This window comes from Balaenoptera acutorostrata, chromosome 15 (assembly GCF_949987535.1).
Source record: "Balaenoptera acutorostrata chromosome 15, mBalAcu1.1, whole genome shotgun sequence".
Taxonomy (NCBI): Eukaryota; Metazoa; Chordata; class Mammalia; order Artiodactyla; family Balaenopteridae; genus Balaenoptera; species Balaenoptera acutorostrata.
The window spans coordinates 24931021-24951398 of record NC_080078.1 but is presented as its reverse complement, the minus strand read 5'-3'; the positions used below and the strand labels follow the sequence as shown (position 1 = coordinate 24951398).

The 20378-nt window shown below is 49.7% G+C and overlaps 1 protein-coding gene across 1 annotated transcript in view; it reads left to right on the top strand.

Annotated features, from left to right (window-relative positions):
* The window catches only part of XYLT1 (xylosyltransferase 1), a 297683-nt gene that overhangs the window by 151544 nt on the left and 125761 nt on the right, over positions 1-20378 (top strand). Inside the window, exon 3 of the mRNA XM_007188435.2 lies at positions 11545-12055. Within this exon, the coding sequence (XP_007188497.2) occupies positions 11545-12055 (511 nt within the window). The remainder of the gene's footprint in view (positions 1-11544; positions 12056-20378) is intronic.

The following is a 20378-nucleotide window of genomic DNA, read 5'->3' as shown; positions in this document are numbered from 1 at the left end:
TTACCTGTAAAATGTGGATACTAATAGTACCTACCCAAAAGAGTTGTTCTGGGATTCTTTTTCAGCCATATTGAGGTATGATTGACAAATAAAATTGTAAGGTATTTAAAGTGTGCAATGTAAGGAACTCAGTGGGAACCCCACTGAGTTCATTAACAAACTGTTCTGGGATTTTTAAAGATAATCTGTGTCAAGTGTTAGCGCAGTTCTCGGAATAAACGTTCTGTAAGTGTTAGCTACGCTCGTTGTTGTTACCGAGTTTGGTTTTGCTGGGCTCGCCTGCCCGTGATGCCCTTGTCTGCCTCATGAACATGCTTTTTCTTCTCAAAACTGGGCAGGAAAACTGCTTTCTCTGTGAAAGCCTCCTCTACTCTCCCTGGACCCCGGACCACGTTACGTTCCAACTCTTGATGAAACCCTTGGCACTCATGCATCGCCCCCCTGCCCGCCTTCACTCCCGTCCTGTATTGAAATAATGTATGTCCACGCCCACTCCCCTGTCCTGTGTCTGAACTCCACCAACAGCAGGAAGCGTGTCTTAATTCACTTTCCTATCCTTTGCCTCCGCCATGCCTGGCAGGGAGTAGCCACCCAATTAAAGTATGTGGAGTGAATAAACCAGTGCTTCTCAACCCTTTCGGACCCAACCCCTCTTCCTGCAATAAATCTTTTAAAATGTTCCTTTTGTCTATCATGAAATGAAATCCATACTTGTTATAACCTACTTAACACTCACAACTCTGAAACATATCAATATACTGCCCTGATAAGAATATAACGAATATATAAAAGTAATTTAAAATAAAAACAATGTGTATTTCATTCTGTAAATGATCAAGCACAACACCGCCAGACTAGCACTTCCCAAACTGTAATGTGCAGATGAACCCCCTGGGGGTCTTGTTAAAATGCGGATGCAGTGGGTCCAGGTGGGGGCCTGAGATCCTGCATTTCTAACAAACTCCCAGGGGCTGATGCTGGCGGCTGATGGGCCTCACTTTGAGTGTCGAGGGCCTGGAGGACACATGGAAAGGTCCAGTGCTGGATGTTGAATCACCAAGAATTATAGTTACAAGAATTATAGTTACACACAGCTTGCGTGGCTGTTGATGATGGGATTTTTTTTTGAAATCATACTAAAGTTCTGAATGATGTAGGATCTCCCCTTGAGTTAAAGGTAGTTACTTTCCTAGAAAATTCAGTTACATTAAAAGCATTCAGAAGTGCTCTGTCATATGTAAATTTGTATTAGGTTCCTGACCTGCAAAATTAAAAATGAGTTGTTCACCCACATGACGCGTAGAGACATTCAGAAGTCCTGCAGGGTGTGGGCCACTTCCTTACTGCTTTGGGAACATGCGTTGCCAGGGATCTGGTGTCCCGCCACCAGTCTCTGCCAGGAGCGTCCCCCAGTCATTGTGGCAACCGAAACGGCACCACATGTTTTCAGAACACCCCGTGGGGGGCGGTCCCACTTCCATGGAAGACCCTGGAATTAAAGGATTCATTAAGGGCTCTGAGGTCTTTGAGGCAAGGCTCTGAAGTTGAGTTACTTGAAGATCCTGGGTCCTTGGTTTTGAGCAGGCTCACGGCACGCGGGTGGGTACGGGGACCTGGGCCAGGCTGGACGAGAGCTGTGACGATCTGTAGAGCAGATGCTCCTTCTCGATACTACGGGCCACCGCTCAGCCCCAGACGATTGTCACATGCAGGAATCCAAGCCCAGTGCTATCAGGTCCCCTGATGCTTCAAGACAGCGTGGAAATCCAGATTTTTAGATGGAATCTCTAGATTTTGAAATGTTGGGTGGGACTAAAAACCAAGCAAATGAAAACACTGTATGAAACAAACCAACATCTGTGCCCTTGGATGACCTCTTATGACCTCTGGTTTAAGTTAGGGATGTGCCAGCGGGTTGGGGACCAGCCACTGCCCAGATGAACGTGCCCCTCCTCGGGGTCACCCCGTTTCCAGCTGGGGACTCTAACCCCCCTCCCCTTCCCCCCATGCACATGCTGCTTCTCCTGACCTCCTCCAGCCCCCTCCCCCTCCCCCCTCCCGCACACCTTTCCTTGGTTAACTTGGGCCCTTTCCTCAGCCATCTCCTTTCTTCCTGGCTTAGCTGTCCTGATCTGGGCATTTTGGTCAGCAGGGGCTGTTGTTTCTGGATGGGAACAGGGTTTGAGCTGCTGAGGCTGCCAGCACCAGCCTCCAGAGCACTTGCCCCCGGCTCCGTGGTTCTCAACCAGGGTGATTTTTGGCCCCCGGGGGACATCTGGCAATGTCGAGAGACATTTCTGGTTTTCACAAGGGTGTTACTATCATCTAATAGGTAGCGATCACGGGTGCTGCTAAACATCCTACAATGCTTGGGACGGCCTTCACAATTAAGCATGCCCAAATGTCCATAATATCATAGTTAAGAAAGTCCGTCTTAGAGGAATCCAGAAGGCTTTGTTATTGAAGCAAGACTGGGTTGTTCATTGTGACTGTCGCTGTCACATCCTCCTGGTGGGCTGGAAGGACAGCATGGGTCAAGTCTGGACTCCTGTGCTGAGGCCCCAAAGACGCGGCATTATGGGGTTGAGGTCCTGGCCATGTGGCCTTGGGCAGTGTCAGAGATAAACAAGGCTGTAAGGACAGATTTTAATCGGCAAAGTACTATTGCACTAGGGGGAAGGGTCCAGTGTGAACTGAACTCCACTGTGATTTGTACAACGTGACTGGGTCTTTTAAAGGGAGCATGAGGGAATAGTGCGGGGGTGAGCAGGGGCTCAGTAGAGTCAGGGAAGTGAAAAATGACAAAAAGCAGAAAGAGGGGGCTCTGTCCCCGGGAAACTCATCTGGGTTTGCTGACTGGTGCTTCTCCAAGTTAGTCCTCTTCCCTCCCACAAAGGCTGGGACAGATGTTGGGGCCCTGTCTTCGGGGGTTGGCTGGAACAAACCAGATTCTATTAGCAGCCTTGAGTTTTCTCAGGCAGGCGCTATACGGGGGGCTCATGTCATTCAAGAGCTGTGTCCGTGAAATGTCAGAAACTATGTTAGTGTTTGCTCAGGTCTTTACGGGCCAAGGTTGAGACCTGGTTGAGGAGGGGCTCGGAGGGGCTTGGCTAGAGTTTGGTCAAAGGGGAAATCTTTGCCAGCAGGTCACTCTCCCCCCACGAGGGTGGCCCAGGGCTTCAGGGTTCTGCATCTCTCTCTATAAAAGTATTTATCAGCACCCCATTTCCAGTTGACCTAGATTTCTATCCGTGTGTGTGTATTTATTGTGTGTGAGAGTAAAATATAAATCCACAGGCTTGGCATATAGGGAAAGACCCAACATAAAAAGGTCCTCAACTTTTTATTTCCTCAATGAGTAGATATTTCGGATGACAAGTATTTCAGCAATTCTCAAACTTGGTGGTCTCCATGGACCCCCTTATATTTTCAAACATTATTTCAGACCCCCAAAGAGCTTTTGTTTATGTAGGTTATATCTATCAATTATTTGCTATATATTGAAATTTAAACTAGGGCATTCTTAAAATGGTTATTTATTGATTTACTTAAAGTAACCATAACCCGTTACCTATCTATATAAGTAAAAATTTTTATGAAAAATGCATATGTTTTGTACAACAAAAACAAATTTCGTGAAAAGAGGCATTGTTTTACATTTTTGCAAGTCTTTGTAATATCTGGCTTAATAGAAGACAGCTGGATTCTCACATTTGCTTCTGCTTTCAATCTGTTGCGATTTCACACATCATGGAGCCTCTACAAACTCCACTGTGTGCTTGTGTGAGAGGATGAGTGAGAAAAAGGAAAATAACATCTTCAAATTATGATGGAGGGGCTTCCCCGGTGGCGCAGTGGTTAGGAGTCCGCCTGCCAATGCAGGGGATACGGGTTCGATCCCTGGTCAGGGAGGATCCCACATGCTGCGGAGCAGCTGGGCCCGTGCACCACAACTGCTGAGCCTGCTCTCTAGAGCCCATGCTCCGCAACAAGAGAAGCCACCGCAATGAGAGGCCCATGCTCTGCAACAAGAGAAGCCACCGCAATGAGAGGCCCACGCACCGCAACAAGGAGTGGGCCCCGCTCGGCGCAACTAGAGAGAGCCCGCCCGTAGCAACGGAGACCCAACGTAGCCAAAAATAAAATAAATAAAATGGATGAATTTATAAAAAAAAAAAAAAATTATGATGGAAATAGTGACCTTGAAGATCCCCTGAAAGGGTCCCCCAGGAGTCCCCAGAGCACACTTTGAGAACCACCTCATTAGATCATCACAGTAAGCATTAATTCCAATTAAATCAATTGTAGCTAACATTTATTAAGTTCTAGGCTTTATGCTAAGTGCTTTACACATATTAACTCTTTGAGCTGTTGTAAAAGCCCCGTTAGGTAGGTACTAGTTATTATGCCCATTTTACAGAGAGGGAGACTGAGGCTTTCAAAGTTAGGTACTGTGCCCCAGGTCACGAAGTGAGCAAGTGGCAGAGGCCGGGTGGATCTGAACACACTTCACCTCCCGACCCTGCCTTTCCAAATGATTTAGGTCTGCTCATCAAAAGATGGGGTGCCAGCTAAAAATGTCGATTGAGTGCTGAGTACATATCAAGCCTCATGCTAATTGTTCTGTTGTTAACTGGAATTAAATATGTGTCCCCTATTATTTAATCTCTCCTGCACCTTTGCAAAATAGGTCTTCCTACCCCTTTTTTTTTTGTAGATGAGAAAACTGAGGCTGTGAGAGGCTAAGCTTCTTTCTCTGTATATCAGGGTTAAGGGGCAGAGGCTGGATTCCAAGCCAGCTCTATCCATCCAGCTCCCTCCCTCCTCACCCCATGCTGGGCGTCCCGTTAATATGACTAAGTTTGCTAAATTACACCAGGCTTATTATTGAGGGTTCTGTTAAAGCCTGGCCTGCCTGTGCCCAGCAGAGCCCACGGGTTTCTAAGCTCTGGCCAGCCCTAGCCACTTTTTGTGCATGCAAATGAGCCGGGCGGGAGGGCGGGCGAGGGGCCTCTGTGAGGTCTATTTGCATTGGCAGCCCGGTAATTGCATGTCCTAATTGGGTGCAGCCATGCACACTGTGCCTCCTCCATTCCACTGCCCTGGCACAGAAGTCCTTTTGGAAGCAGGTGTGGGCTTCTCCCCCATGTGCCCCTCTCAATGGCCTTGATCACCTTGGTGATTGGAATGGAGCCTCGGACACTGAGTTCAACAGCAAACAGCTACTCAGCTGGCAGTGCGTCCACATGGCACAAAAGAAAGCCGTAAACGGGTCGTGATGAGTGAGCAGGTGGGACAGGCGCCCTCACCGCCTGCACAGCGCACCTGGCCGGGGCTCCCCACTGACACCATCTCTATTCCTCATAGCTGCAGAGAGGTGGTGCAGTGTTGGCGGGTGTGGCCTCTGGACCCCAACTGCCTGGGTTTGAATCCTGGCTCCTCCACTTCCTAGATCTGGATTTAGTCACTTAACTTCTCTGAACCTTCATGATCCCATCCAAAAAACGGGGAGAATAACATAGCATCTCCTTCATAGGGTCCTCATGGGGATCAAATGAACTAGTCTCTGCAGAGGGCTTGGGAACAGAGCCTGGGGCAGCGCCAGCACTGTATGCGTATTTTCTAATAGATGCATGTTTCGTAAGCACCTTGCATGTGTCAATCACTGTTCTGTGCTTCATCTGTTCTCTCAGTTCCAGGGAGATAGATGCTGGCCTCAGCCCCTGGGATGGATGAGGACGTCAGGGTGCAGGGAGATGAAATGGTCTGTCCCAGGCCTAAGAGCTGCTGGAGAAAATGATCACAGGATGAGGCAGGGAGAAGACGATGCACTTAGGAGCGTCCATCTGTCCCTCGGTCCCTGGTCTCTTAAAATCCATCAGTTATTTCTCAATGATCTGAAATGGCAGAACTTTGTTAATCGATTGTATTGATTAACAGTTAATTCAGAGAATGTTCAGCAGCACACACACAGGACCTGTCATTTTACAGATGAGAAAATCTGACGGTCGCTAAAGCAAGATAAGTACCCAGGTCTCCTCCTTTCTTGTTAGGTGTTCTTTCTACACAAAAATAAGAGCAAAGGTTTATCAATGAGTGGAGAGTTTGAAAACACAGCAACCCACCTCCACCCCTCGGAAACAGGACCTGGGTGCAGGGGAGGAGGTTGGGCCGATTCAGTTGATCAAGCGAGGAGAGATCCATCCTGAAGTCTGAACATTAGAGAACCAGGAAGGACAGAGCAGACCCAGGCGTCTCTGAAACAGCAGCCTGGGTCTTGTAACCTGCCTCTCGAAGCCATCTTGTGCTTGGCTTATTTCTACCTGATTGAAATTGACTCTAAACATGCCCAAGGTTGAATGGGAATAGAGGACATTATTGCATTTAATTATTTCTCCGGAATAAAAATGGATTCCAGCAGCAGCTTAGGGGTAAGGCAACAGCAGAGCAATTAGAGTTTTGGAGCTCACATGCAAACATTTGAATGTGCAATCATTGCAATAAGTACATTAAAATAAAATAAGTCAAAGGGTTGCATTTGCATAAATAACCCAAGGTGAGAGTGTTGGATTGCTTAAGAATAAAGGGGACACAGCTAGCGATCATAATGAAGAAATACTAACTGATCTGTCCTCCAGGTGGAGACCATCAGGGGTGAGACGGTGGAGGCCCAGTGTTGATTAGTAGGGAAACTTCTTTGCTCATTCTTTCTCCTGCTTTGGGTGTGGTGGGCACATTCTGGAAGTTTTGACATACATTCATCCTCACCACATACTCATGACGTAAGTATTATTTTCACATCCCCATTTTCCAGATGAGGAAACTGAGGCATGCAGAATTTGAATCGTGTCATTTCTAGCATCACATTCATTCCTTGGTCAGGTTATTTAACCTCCCTGTGCCTTACTTTCCTCCCCTTCATTAGGACTCATGCTGTTGCTTCACTGGGTATTTGAGAGGATTAGAGACACAAGGTGTGTGAAGGGCCAGAGTATGAGGGGACATGGGTGCTGAGGATATGATGGTCATCTCGCATGTATTTGCCTGGAAACCTCCCAAGGTTGGTTTTTATAGGGAAGGGAACCTGGGTTTGGATGTCTGGATCTTGATTCTCCAGGGGAAGAAGAGAAAAGCTGAGACCCATTTGCCTCTTGGCGAGCAGGTGAAGAGTTAGAGGGAAGGCAAGGTGATATCTCATGCCCATCGAGGGATGGATGGATAAAGAAAATGTGACATATACGTACAATGGAATATTATTCAGTCTTGAAAAAGAAGGAAATCCTGCCATATGTGATGCCGTGGATGAACCCAGAGGGTGTGATGCTGAGTGAAATAAGCCAGACAGACTAAGACAAATGCTGCTTGATCCACTTACATGAGAATCTAAAATAGCCAAACTCAGAAATTCAGAGAGTAGAATGGTGGTTGCCAGGGGCTGGGGGAGGGGAAATGAGGAATTGCTAATCAACAGGCATAAAGTGTCAGTTATGCAGGATGAATACATTCTAGAGATATGCTGTACTACCTTGTGTCTGTAGGTAGCAATACTGTATTGTGCACTTAAAACGTTTGTTAAGAGGGTAGAGCTCATGTTAAGTGTTCTTGCCGCGATAAAATAAAATGTACAAGAAAAGAAAGAAAACTGTGGAGGGAAGGTGTAGGAGAACTCATCAGCTATTGTAGGAAGCAACGCTGACTCAGCGTGACAGATCATCCCAGGCCTCTGCGTGATGCCTGGTTCTCACTGACTATGGCTCAGTGGCTTTTCTGGAAGCTGTCAAATATCTGTGAGCTCTTCATTCCAGAAGACAAAATACTTCCCTTTTCTCTTACACTCGAATCTTTTGATTGGCAGCTGAGTAGCACCTGGGGCCAGGCGGAAGGCCAAGGGGCCACCGTGAGCTCACCATCCCCATCGCGGGGGTGTCTCTAAGTAGACGACGCTTATTAATCATGAGTCCTATTAGAATTGATGGTGGCGCCTGGTCCTGATATCACAAATTAACCAGAGGAAACAGCCGTTCTCTGACGGCCAAATTAGCTTCGTTGATTGCAGTGCTTCCTGTGGCTGGTGTTGCTTGGAGAACTTCTGCCAGAAGGTGGTAGAGAACGTGAGCTTTTGAAATTAGTGGTTTTACGGAGGTTTTCTGCTTGGGGGACAAACTGATGATCATCAGTTAATGATGAGGAAAGAGAACAACCCAGGAACAGTTCTGAGGATGTGTTTGATGAGAGAGCATGCAGATGGCTGTGAGGGCAGAGGCCTTTCTGCTCACTCTCTGCCTTCTTGTTAACTTCTAGAAAACGGGCTTAGGGACAGAATTTAAATTCTTGTTCTCAGGCAGGAGGAGTCATCGAACTGATTTTCCAACCGTTAGAGGCAAAAAATAATAATAAATTGGCTCCTGTATCTGAGGACAGCTAAGAGGAAGAAAGCAGATCAGGTTGGCTCCCCTATTAATCAGCATGAGCTAGACTATGCTGAAGTAACAAAGATCCCCAAACCTCAGTGACAGAGAGCAGCAGAGGTTTATTCTGCCCGTGGAGGGTTAGTGGAGTCTGTCCTCCACCCTGGCCTCACTCAGGAATGCAGGGCCTTCACCATCAGGAGTGTGGCTGGATGCTGTGGGGGAAGGAGGGACATGGCAAACTGGGCCCTGGCCCGAGTCACTGGTCTTAGCCACATCAGGTTGCTTGGCTGTGCCTCATTTGCAGGGGATGGGAAGTACAATTGTATCATGTGCCTAGAAGGAAGAGAACTGGAATATTTGTCAAGAGCTTTATTGAATACCATCCCCCCATCCAGCTCCATCCCAACCTAGGCTAATATGAGCAAAGAGAGAGATACCCCATCCATTCCCCCACAGAGAAGGGGGAGCTAAATGCTCCTCCCTTGACCTCTCAGCCAAACAGAAGAGGCACTAAACTATAGCAAGTTGTAGAATTAAACAGGTACGAGTTCACAGCCTCCCCTAAATGATGTCGGGCAAATCACTGAACATCCCCAAGTTCCCCTTGTCCCTCTTTTGTAAGATGGGGGAATGGTAATACCTGTCTTGAAAGTTACTTCTGAGGATTAAACATGGAAGGGCTTAGCACAGTGCCTGGCACTTGATACGTGCCCGTGCCTGAGAGTGTTAAAGCAACAAGCCTTGGCTCCTCTTTCTGTAAAATAGTGAGGAGGGTACCCCTTATGGGACGATTGTTGGTATCCAATAAGTAGTACCTGTGAGTCATTTGCATATGGTGCCTGGCTGACAGCAAGTGCTCAGAAAATGCATCTGAGAGGCTGCTTGGGATTCTTCAAGGGCCTCTGGACAGAAAGAAGGGAACAGAGGCATATCAGTGTGGTTTGTTTATAAGAACAGAGGAATGGCCCCTCACTGAGGGGGATTTCTTGCAAGATAACGTGGAGAGGTAAGAAAGACTGGAAACAGGTGTCAGAACCAGAAGCTCCCCTTCACAGACCGGCATGTAATATCAGCTCCTGTGTATGACCAGTAGCCACTCCAGGGCCCAGCACAGACTCCACTCTCCCTCGGCATCTCCTTGTTTCCTTCTTCCTACCCATGGCCTCCCAGCTCCGGCCACCTCAAGCTCCTGGTGCTTCGTGGCCCCTCCTTACTGTCCTTTCCCTCTCTGTGACGCCCTGCCACCTAATGGCCACTGGCCAGCCTTGACACGGCTGTGTGGAGATGACACGCCTATCCCAGGTCCGTTTAGCTGGGTGGGAGTGGGTGGGAAGGGAGCCGGGCTGCCGTGCTTAAGGGGACAGAGTGATGCGGATCAGAAGGGCTCTGCAGCTTCCCGGAAGTGGCTGGTGGAGCTGGTAGCCCAGGGCGGGGGGTCTGCGGTCTGTCTGGTTTGAATCCCAGCTTCACCACCAACCAGCTGAGTTACCTTGGATAAGTCACTGATGCCCAGTACCTGCAAAATGAGAACAAAAGTAACATCAACTTACAGAATGGCCACGAGGTATCTTAGTGTAGTCTTCATTCTTACGGCCTCTTGAGATTGGTGCTTGATGCTAGGGGAGATGGGACAAAGGCAGGAAGAGGGCAGACACATTGCTGGGCCAAATGGGGACATTGGAGACAAGGGCAATCAAACCAAGCCCAGGGGAACCTTCTAAACTCACAGTCCTTGGAGAGCTGGGGTCTGCACACTTTTTCTTAAAGGGCCAGCTAGAAATATTTTAAGCTTTGCAGACCAGACAGTCTCTATGGCAACCACTCACCTCTGCTGTTGTAGCAGGAAAGCAGCCATAAACAGTCCATAAATGAACTGGCGTGGCTGTGTTTCAATAAAACTTTATTGACAAAAACAAATGGCGGGCAGGATTTGGTTCGGGGGGAGCAGTAGTTTGCAGACCTGCTGAAGGAGCAGCCACGCTCAGTGTCGGTTGCACGTCAGCCAATCCTGGGCACCAGCACTACCTCCACTGCTCTCCACCATCCTCTTCCTTGAGAACCTTTAATCGGCACATTTAGGAAAACGAACGAGGAAGTCTGCCCTCAGAACTGCTACCCATTGCCAATGTATTTCTATAGCAATGGGTGTAGATTTATGGAGTCAATTAGCGTCCTCTGTGGCCTCTGTGTCCCCTCTGACTAGCTTTGGTACAGTGGATTCTCTTTCAGGTTAAGGCCTTGATAATGGGGTCTAAGCAGAAGCAATGTGTTTTGGAAGTGATGCAGGATGTTAGTTGACCAGTACATTTGATCCGAGCTCAAAATGGCCAGGGCCCACCTACCCATGGAGAAGCTGAGTTTGGGGTGCCTGCCTTCCCGGAAAGACTCATTTTCTCCAGAATGACTCACGGCCTTTCTCTTGACACCCTGCCCCCCCCCCCAACCCCGTGACTTAATCAGTTCTGCTCCAGGTACAAACATCCAGAGTCAAAGCTCAGACATAAGACTGTCACACGTTTTCATCCCCCTGGGACTCACTGCAGGATCCTTGCATAGGATTGTCCTATAAAGGGCATATTCCCCCCAAGATAGCCGGTGATGTCTCCCCCTCAGAATTAACTACGGCACGGTCTGATTTCTCTTACGGGCATAGATCTACGAGCATGTCCTAAAGGCAATGTAAAGTATATACTATCCTACCAATATTTTCTCCCCTTATAGCTTTATTATGGCATTTCTAGCCATTAAATAAACCATCACAGTGCTTGCTCCTAGAATTTAAGCAGGAAGCTTGGAACAAACTGTCCAGATTCCAGTGGCAGAGACAACCAAGGAAACTTATATGAAAAGGGAGTGTGGTTAATAACAGGCATCGAGGATCATAGTCATAGCACGTTAGAGCTTGCAAAAGCTTTATTTTCTAGTTGGAACATCTTCTATTTCCAGGTTGGGAAACTGAGGTTCAAAGAGAAAAATCTAACATAAAGTCTAACATTAAGCTCGTAGCAAAGGCAGGGCGTGGAACCAGGGCCCAGACTTCCAAACCTACGTGCCCCCACTCTCCAGGGCCAGCCTGCTTAGCGTGATGGCAAAGTCAAGTTTCTCTTCTGTGTTTCTTTCCTGTCTTGTCCAGGATGGCTACTTCTCTCACCGGCCAAAAGAGAAAGTGCGAACAGACAGCAACAATGAGAACTCTGTGCCCAAGGATTTTGAGAACGTGGACAACAGCAACTTCGCACCCAGGACTCAAAAGCAAAAGCACCAGCCCGAGTTGACGAAGAAGCCCCCGAGAGGACAGAAGGAGCTTCTGAAGAGGAAGCTGGAGCAGGAGGGGAAGGGGAAGGGGCGTCTGTCCCCCGGGAAAGGTACCAACGAGGCGCTGCCTCCCGGTGAGAGAGCCCCGGTAAACGGCAGCCGAGGGAAGGATGTCCCCAGACAGCCCCACGCCCGGAAGACTGTGGGCAGCTCCCCCGAGATCAAGCCCGACCGGCCCCTCAAATGTGACATCTCGGGTAAGGAGGCCATCTCCGCCCTGTCCCGCTCCAAGTCCAAGCACTGCCGCCAGGAGATCGGGGAGACCTACTGCCGCCACAAGCATGGGCTGCTGATGCCCGAGAAGGTCACTCGGTTCTGCCCCCTCGAAGGTAAGTCCCAGCCCTGTTCTGCTCACATTCTCAGACCTTCTCAGAACAACCGCCCTATTTTTCAAACCCCAAATGAAGACAGGAGATCTTTTGTTTTGGGCCTCCCTGAATTCAGAAGTCTCATGTGAGAAAAGTTTCGCAAAATCAAATTACCTTTTGTTAGCTTTAACCTGTTGCTTTTGTGGCAAAGGATAAAATACAGTGCAATCGGGGCTAATGTGGAAGTCGTAGGAGGCAATGGTGTTGATATGGTTTGTTTTCTGTCTCAGCAGAATATTGGGATTAAAATTGACACCAATATTACTGTAGTTGAATAAGATTTGAAAGGTTTCTAGTTGGTCGCATTGACATTGGAGGCTCTGGAAAACATCCTTCCCATTTCCCTCCACCTAAAATTCCTTCCTTCCTTATTTTCTCCCTCCTTCCCTTCCTCTCTCTCCCTCCCTCCCTCCTGCCCTGTGCTGGGCCCCCTTCTCTGTGCTGATGACCAGTGATAAAGCAGACCTCTTGCTGCGATGCAGTGCGAGGTCAGAGCTGTAACAGCGGCGTTCCCAAGCACAGGGGAGGGTCCTCAGAAACTGACGGGGGACAGTTTTGCACAGGTGAGGCATCACCGTGCATCTCTGCATCTCACCTCACGCCTCTGACGCGTATTCCTTGCTGGCAGGTTTCACCTTTTCCAGTGCGTGTGGCGGGGGAGTAATAACAGTTACCGAGCGCTCACTGTGTCCCGGGCACAGCACGGGCACTTTGCATTCAATCAGTTCATCTCATCCACCGCCCAGTGAGGCTAGCACCGTCATCGTTAGCATAACTTTTTTACACGTGAGAGACGTAAAACAACTTCACTAAGGTCACGTGGCTTGTAAGTGGCCTTACAGGCCTGCAGGTAGAGACATCCTGAGATAGAGATATTGCCATCCCGGGTTAGGTCATATTTTGTCAAGATCCCTTCTTAAAAAAAAAAAAAAATATGTTATGGCAGAAAATTTCAAACCCACCTCAGAGTAGGGAGAACCTTCACGTTCCCATCATCTGGCTACAGTTACCTCGTGGTGGTCACTACTGTTTCACCCATGTACCGCCATCCCCACATAAGCTCATTGTGAACCAGTAGATTTTATATTTCCTTGGAGAAGACGTTACATCCCAAATAGTTTGTGAATTGGTTCATGCAGTGGTTTTCTCCACGCAGAGGGCGGACTGCATCCAAAAGACACTTTCTACAAAGAAAGAGCCATTGTCATTGGGAACAAACAGAGAGGGATGCATTTGAAATGGAGAGATTGTGTTCTAGTTGAGTTCAGCCATGAACTAACAGGAAAAGCCCTTTCCCCTCACTGGTTCCCGCTTCCTTATCTGTCCAGGGAGCGCCCTTCATTAAATACTCGAAGGGTCTTCCCACTTGGTCTTCCCTTGGGGCCCATTTCCCAATTTGTTCGTGGTCACCCCTCATTCTCATTGGCCATAATCAGTGCAAGGGGTACCCCGCTATCCTTCACTAAATGGTCAAGCGTTCAAAATACCTCCTTGTTGCTTCTAAATTCAGATACCACCAAATGCTTTAGTTCACTCTCAAGTGGAGAGAGAAGGTCCCCGACCATGGGACAACCCAGAGGTCCTGAGGGCAGGGGTGGGGGGAGGACACATGGAAAGACCTGCATGGGGCAGGGGGCAGGGTCCACGTGTGGAAGAGGAATGGGTCCATGGTCCCAGCAGCTGGGTCCACCTCTTTGTCGAGACAGAAGGTCAGAGCATCAGGAAAGGTGACAACAGAGCTGGACCAAGAGGCAGGGTGGGGGCAGGGGGCTCTCAGTTCCCCCAACATTGGAGGATTTGGAAGCCAGGCAGGAAGATGCCTAGTGCTTCATCAATCCCCCATCTCTCGAGAGAGAAGGATGTGCATGGTGAGAATGGCTCCCAAGGAGAAGGGGACTAGGTCTCCCCTAGAGAAATCCTAATTCCGTCTCTCCACTGGACAGGTAAGAAACGAGGCCCATAGAGGAGAGGAGACTTATCATCAAGGTCACCTAATCGGTTAGAGGCTGAACTTGGGCTAAAATTCAGGCCTCCTCATCTCTCACACATGCTTCTCTGTTGACCGCTGGTCACAGAACGGAGGGTGTGGATCAGGTGGGGGACGGCCACGTGGGTAAATGTGTAGAGAAGCTTGGAAGTGTCCACGGCAAGCCCTTCACGTGGCCCTCTGGGTGGGGTGCAGTGGGGACAGCTTCAACTCTTCACTCAAGTTCATCTGTATTTTTTAAGTTTTCTGTTGGAAACATGTATCTGTACTATACTCTCTTTTCAATAGAAAGGTCTAAAAAGAAAAGGTTTGCTTCTCTCTTGCATTTTAACCCTTGTCTAAGCAGTCCCGGGGTTCCCATCATACTCTTGACACGACTTGGCAGATTGTGGCAGAATAAATAAGTGGAGATGTTTCCAAAATCTTTTTCTTAGCTGGTGCCTGGCCTGGCAGAGGCCTGAGCTGAATGCCTTTCCATGAGAATGACAGTGGGTACTCGCTGTGTCCCAAGAGTCGACACACTTTTTCTATAAAGGGCCAGAGTAAATATTTGAGGTTTTGTGGGCCGTGCAGTCTCTGTCACAACTCCTCAACTCTGCCATTATATCTCAAAAACAGCCAGGATAATACATACGCAAATGCACTTGGTTATTCCAATAAAACTCAATTTCCAAAAGCAGGCTGTGGGTGGGATGTGGCCCATGAGGCCATAGTGTGCTGATCCCTGCAAGGTACCAGTTCTGCGTAGTAGTACCTCCAGCACTGTGCCTCCCATCCCACTATATCCTCACACCAGCCCTATGAGGTCGGTCTCTTATCGACCCATTTAATGGATGATGAAATGGAGGCTCGGCGAGGTTTAGTCCTTGGTCACAGGCGCGTGGCTAGTAGATGGCAGGGCTGGTATCGTATCTCAGGAATACAGAGCCTGAATCCTCCCCAGAGCCTTTCCCTCTTCAGGAGGCAGAAGGTTTCACTTTAGCCTAAACGATCCGACCTCGGGGATGTCCTGAGCCCACAGGCCGTCTCTCTCTGCCATCAGTACAGTTGCAAGGAGAAGGGTGGGTGTTGATGGGGGAGCGAGCGGGCTGGCGTGGCCTGTCCTGGTCCCGCGGAGACACCTCCAGCCTGGCTGTGCAGCCTGGGGGATTCCCTGTGGCCTCTGCTGCGTCCGCCAAGGTGGCACACCCTCCAGGGAGCTGGGAGCTGGGTAATAGGATGGGCGTCTGAGCCTTGGCACACCAGCCCGGGCAGTGCCTTCATTTACTGCACCACAGCCTTCCCCTTTTGCAATAAATTCTCTATGAATAGACTAATTGCAAAATAACCCTAATTGGGTAGTTATCAACGAACAACTTCCCGTGGAACAAAACAGCTTACAATTAATAGCATTTAAACCATAAACTATTCTTCTGCAGAAAGCTAAGATGTAATTACACCCCATACGGAGATCGCGTTCCCTTTCTGGAAACCATGACACCCGGATTTCCCTCCGCTCAGGAGGGATTTGAGCTCCAGCTCCGTGGGCAGTGAGGAAGCCGAGTGGGGAGGGGAGGGGAAGTAGGTATGTGTGGAAACAGACAGAGACATACACTTAACACGTCCGCACGCAGATGTACGCGCTGTTTGTCATTTCGCCGAACTCGGCGTCACCCAGACTTCAGTTGACAGGATGCCGGAAGTTGAATATAACTAAGGAAACAATTCCTCATGGCTTGAAGTCTGAAAAGTTACGAGGGCATTGATGTTAAATGTTGGCTTGTGTAAAGGGCTCCTGCTTCTCCGACCCTCACACCTCCAGTCCCCGCACCCCAGCACCATTCAGGGAAAAGGAAGAGTCTAGAACCCCCGGATTGGTGTGCTCTGCACGGATACCTTGCCCCTGTGACCTGTCTGCTTCACTGCCAGCCTCTTGGAGGAAGCAGCTGGAATGGTGACATGTTTTCAGGAGGAAAACGCGAATCTGCGGACCATCCACTCAGCCCCCAGGAGTGAGATGCGGTGAGGTCAGGTGGGGTGCTCTACCCCATTGGCCCCCAAGCCTGGCCCCCGAGCGGGTTGTTTCTAATCCCGCAGCGCCCCTCGTTCCTCCCAGAGCCCCTGTGCTCAGCCGCCAAGCCACCGGCCCCCACCCCCGCCCACGTTCCCCACCCAGGTGGCCCAGCCCCCAGTGCCCCCCCTCACCTCCCACAGTTGCCTAGGCCTCCTGTCCCTTCCTTAGGCTCCAGAATCACCCAAGAGCCTCCAGGCACTCCGACTGGACCTCCCAGAGTTTCATGGAAATGAAACCATGTTGGATGGAAGGCCCAGGGTGGCCTGGGCTGGAAAAAGCTTTTCCATCGGAAGATCTGCTGACACTGGGTTTTGAATCCTGGTTCTGTCTTTGCTAGTGGTGTGACCCTGACTTCCTAGTGCCTCAGCTTCCTCATCTGTAAATTGGACACAGATACTCGTACCCTATCCTCATAGGGTTGTTGGCTGACATGGGATCATGAATATGAAACCCCTGGTGCAGAGGCGGGTAGGGTACAGCGAATGTGTTTGGCTGTCGGCTGTAGCAAGGCAGTGGTGGTGGTGTTGAGAAGAGTGGAAGGCCCGCCTGCAGGGTGACCGCCCCTTGCCCAGCCCTAGCTGTCTCACGCTGGTCTTCAGACAAGGCCCCGCGTGCCTCAGCCACTCCCTCCTGCTCGTCCCAGCCCCCTCCATTGTTGCCCCCACTGCACACTCCACCCCACCTCTTCCCTCTCCAGATCTCAGCCTAAATGCCCCTTCCTCAGAGAAGCCTTCCTGGACCACACCTTCCGTGGGGAGCCCTGGCCACAGAGGACACACCAACCCTGGTGAGGGGCAGAGGTGGCTTTCCCAATAAAGCCCATTTGACCTGTAAGCGGCATTCTAAGCAGGCAATGCCTCATTATATTGGGAACAATTAAATGTCAAGATGCTCTCTCCAACGGCCCTCATAGGCCACCAGCCTCCTTCCATCTTGAGTTAAAATGCCTCAAGAAAAAAAAAAAAGCATCTCAAGAGAGGCCCCACGGGTTACCCGGGTGCCTCTGACAGCTCCTCACTCTTTGCTGTGCCAGGTAAAGCCAGTGCAGTGACTGCAGCCCAGGTGTCCAGGTGAAGAATGAGAGATGAAAACTGAGAGGTTCCACGGAAAGCAGTCACTGGGAGGGGGGTTGGCTGCCACCGTAGCGGGGGCTCCGGGCCCGAGCCACTGAGTGGGCCGGTGGTCCTCCGATGGGTGATGAGCAAGGGCTCTCCCTTTTAAGTCAGCTGACCAGCTGCGAGTTTGCAAGCACATGCACATGGCAGGGGCATCGGCTCCAATGTTAGGAGTGAGGACGGACCGGAGGGAGGTTTCTGATGAAAAGGCAACTGTCCTTGGACGCAGCAACCCATCTTTACCCATCAGTCTTTGCAGGAGGCCAAAGACTCTGGACAAACGGGCTTCCGGATGGAGGTGGCTGAGGGGAGACTGTCGCCTCAGGTTCCCCATCTGTCGGGCAGGAACACTGCTTTGTCCCGGGTCTTTGCTGTGTCGCTCAGGATGAGACAATGAGGGAACAGCCGTGGACAACTCAGAGACACCACACTAGTGGCCGTGATGAAGTCAGATGATCCTCCTACGGCTCAGCCAAGCCGATGGGGCCGACTTGCCCAAAGGCCAGGTTTGCAGAGGACTCTATCTCGTCTTTCTCTCGTCAAACCCCAGTGAAAAGGAGATTTCCAGTAACAGTTCACTGGGGTCGGAGTAAATTCATGCCAAAGGCCCTCCTTGGGCTTCTGAGGGAGGGGTAGGACCCTGACCGCGGTCAGTCCAGAAAAAAATCAGCAGACCCCATTCATTGGTCACCCACTAGGTGTCATTCGACGTCCCAGGCCAACACTCCCCAAACGTGTTCTGCGAAGGGCCAGATAATAAATACAGTACGAGGCCTTGCAGGCTGCAGGGTCTCTGTCACAACTACTCAACTCTGCATGAAAGCACCCACAGGCGATACATAAATAAACGACCAGCATGGCTGTGTTCCATTAAAACTTTATTCTGGTCATCAGAATGTGAATTTCACATAATGTTCATGTGTCACGAAAGGTCATCCATTTGATTTTTTTTCAGTTATTTAAAAATGTAAAAACTGCTCTTAGCTCGCAGGCCATACCAAAACAGGCAGTGGTGAGCTGCCCTTTGCCAGCTCTTATTCTAGTATCTGGGGATGTAACAGTGAACAAAAGCACAGGATGCCTCGTCCCCGCAGGGCCTCTGCCCTACACAGCTCAGAGCACCCTGTCTGTTGCCGCAAGCTGGACGGTGACTCTGGGAGGCGTGCAGCCTGAGGCCCCACCTTGGTGGAGCTTCTGCCCTAATGGGAGAGGCCAGAGGGGACAGGTGACCCAATAGACCTACAGTCCACTGTCTGGTGTGACGAGAGCTCGTAGACACACAGCAGGCGACAGGACAGGGGAAGTGGACGTTTTAGGTAGGTGGCCACGGAAGGCCTCTCTGAGCAGCCTCGGTGGCAGTGTCACCGGGAAGAGGAAACAGTCCTAGCAAACAGCCTGGCTTGTTCCAGAGGCAGCCAGGAGGTCAGTGTGGCTGAAACAGAGGGAGCAGTGAGGGGAGGAGAAGGATGAAAGGTCAGAGGCCAGGGGTAATGGCCAGGCCACCGCAGGGGGTTCGGAAACCCGAACCAAGAGATGGGAGCCCTTGGAGGAACTGAAGAGTTTTAACATTCTGATTTTGATTTTTTTTTTAATTTTCTGCTACTTTAAAATTTTTTTATCTTATTTTGATAAGAACACTTAACGTAAGATCTACTCTCTGAACAGATTTTCAAGCGCACGATAGTGTATTGCTGTTTACAGGCACAGTGTTGTACAGCAGATCGCTAGAACTTATTCATCTTGCTCAGCTGAAACCTTATACCCATCGAACCCCATTCCCCATCCCCCCAGCGTCTGGCAACCACCGTTCTGCTCTTTGCTTCTGTGAGTTTGACTGTTTTATATTCCTCATATAAGTAGAATCATTCAGTATTTGTCCTTCTGTGTCTGGCTTATTTCACTCAGCATGATGTCCTCCAGGCTCATCCATGTTGTTACACATTGCAGGAGTCCTTCTTTTTTTAAAGCTGAATAATATTCCATTGTAAGTCCGAATTTTTTAATCCCTTCATTCCTCAGTGGACCTTGAGGTTGTTTCCCCATCTTGGCTGTGCTGCAGTGAATGTGGGCGTGCTAATATAATATCTCTTTGAGATGCTGATTTCACTTCTCTTGGATAAATACCCGGTGAGATATCACCTCACACAAAAGACAACAAGTGTTGGTGAGGGTGCAAAGAAATTGGAATCCTTGTACATTGTTGGTGGGAATGCAAAATGGTGCAGGCACTGTGGAAAACAGTTTGGAGGGTCCTGAAAATAATGAAAAACAGAGCTACCATACGATCCACCAGTCCTACTTCTCACATGATTTAGCTTTAAGGAAGGAGTAGAAACAGGGAAATTGTGGGGAGGTTCTTACAGCGGCCCCAGTGAGAGGACAGGGTAGTAGGAAAAAGCTTCTAGGATTGGCCGATGGACTGGATAGGGGTGACCAACTGTTGGTGTTCTGGGCTGAGGGGTTTCTTTGGGGCACAAAGACGACTCAGGCCTGACCCTTGAGCAAACATTTATTGAGCCCTGCTGTGTGCCAGGTCGTGTGGCCAACAGTCCCCCAAGGCCGCCCATCGGAAGGTGGGTCTCCACAGGCCAATCCCACGTGGCCTTCTCCTTCTAAAGCACCATAGTATTTTTCCCCCTCCCCATTTTGGAATCATAAAAAAAGCCAGCTGTTGCCCACATGGCTTTTTTAGAAAGAGAAATATGCAGTTATGGGAAATATCATAAATGCCCCCCTCACCTCCCTCCCACCTTCCTCCTCCCGGAATGGCCTGCCAGCTGCACGGCTCTGCCCTTCACTCTGAAAGTTGTCATTAGGGTGTGCTTGTTCCCTAACTGCCATGCCTAGAAGGCAGAGCTGAAAGGTTTAGGCACGGAAAGAAGATGAAAACACCAGCGCTGAAAGAGCGGGATTAGCGCCCTCCCCGGCCTCACCCGGGCACACCCGTTCGGAAACTTCAGGCAGACATTTCCCAAGGCTTCCGCAGTGTATTTGAGACAAGGGGATCATGGTGAGATGGATTTTTTTTTTCCTTCTCATGTGCACACAATGACGTCCGGAGACCAGGGGACCGGGAGCATGTTGGTAACCCTGCATTTGTGGACCACTGCTTGGAGCAGCTCTGCAGAG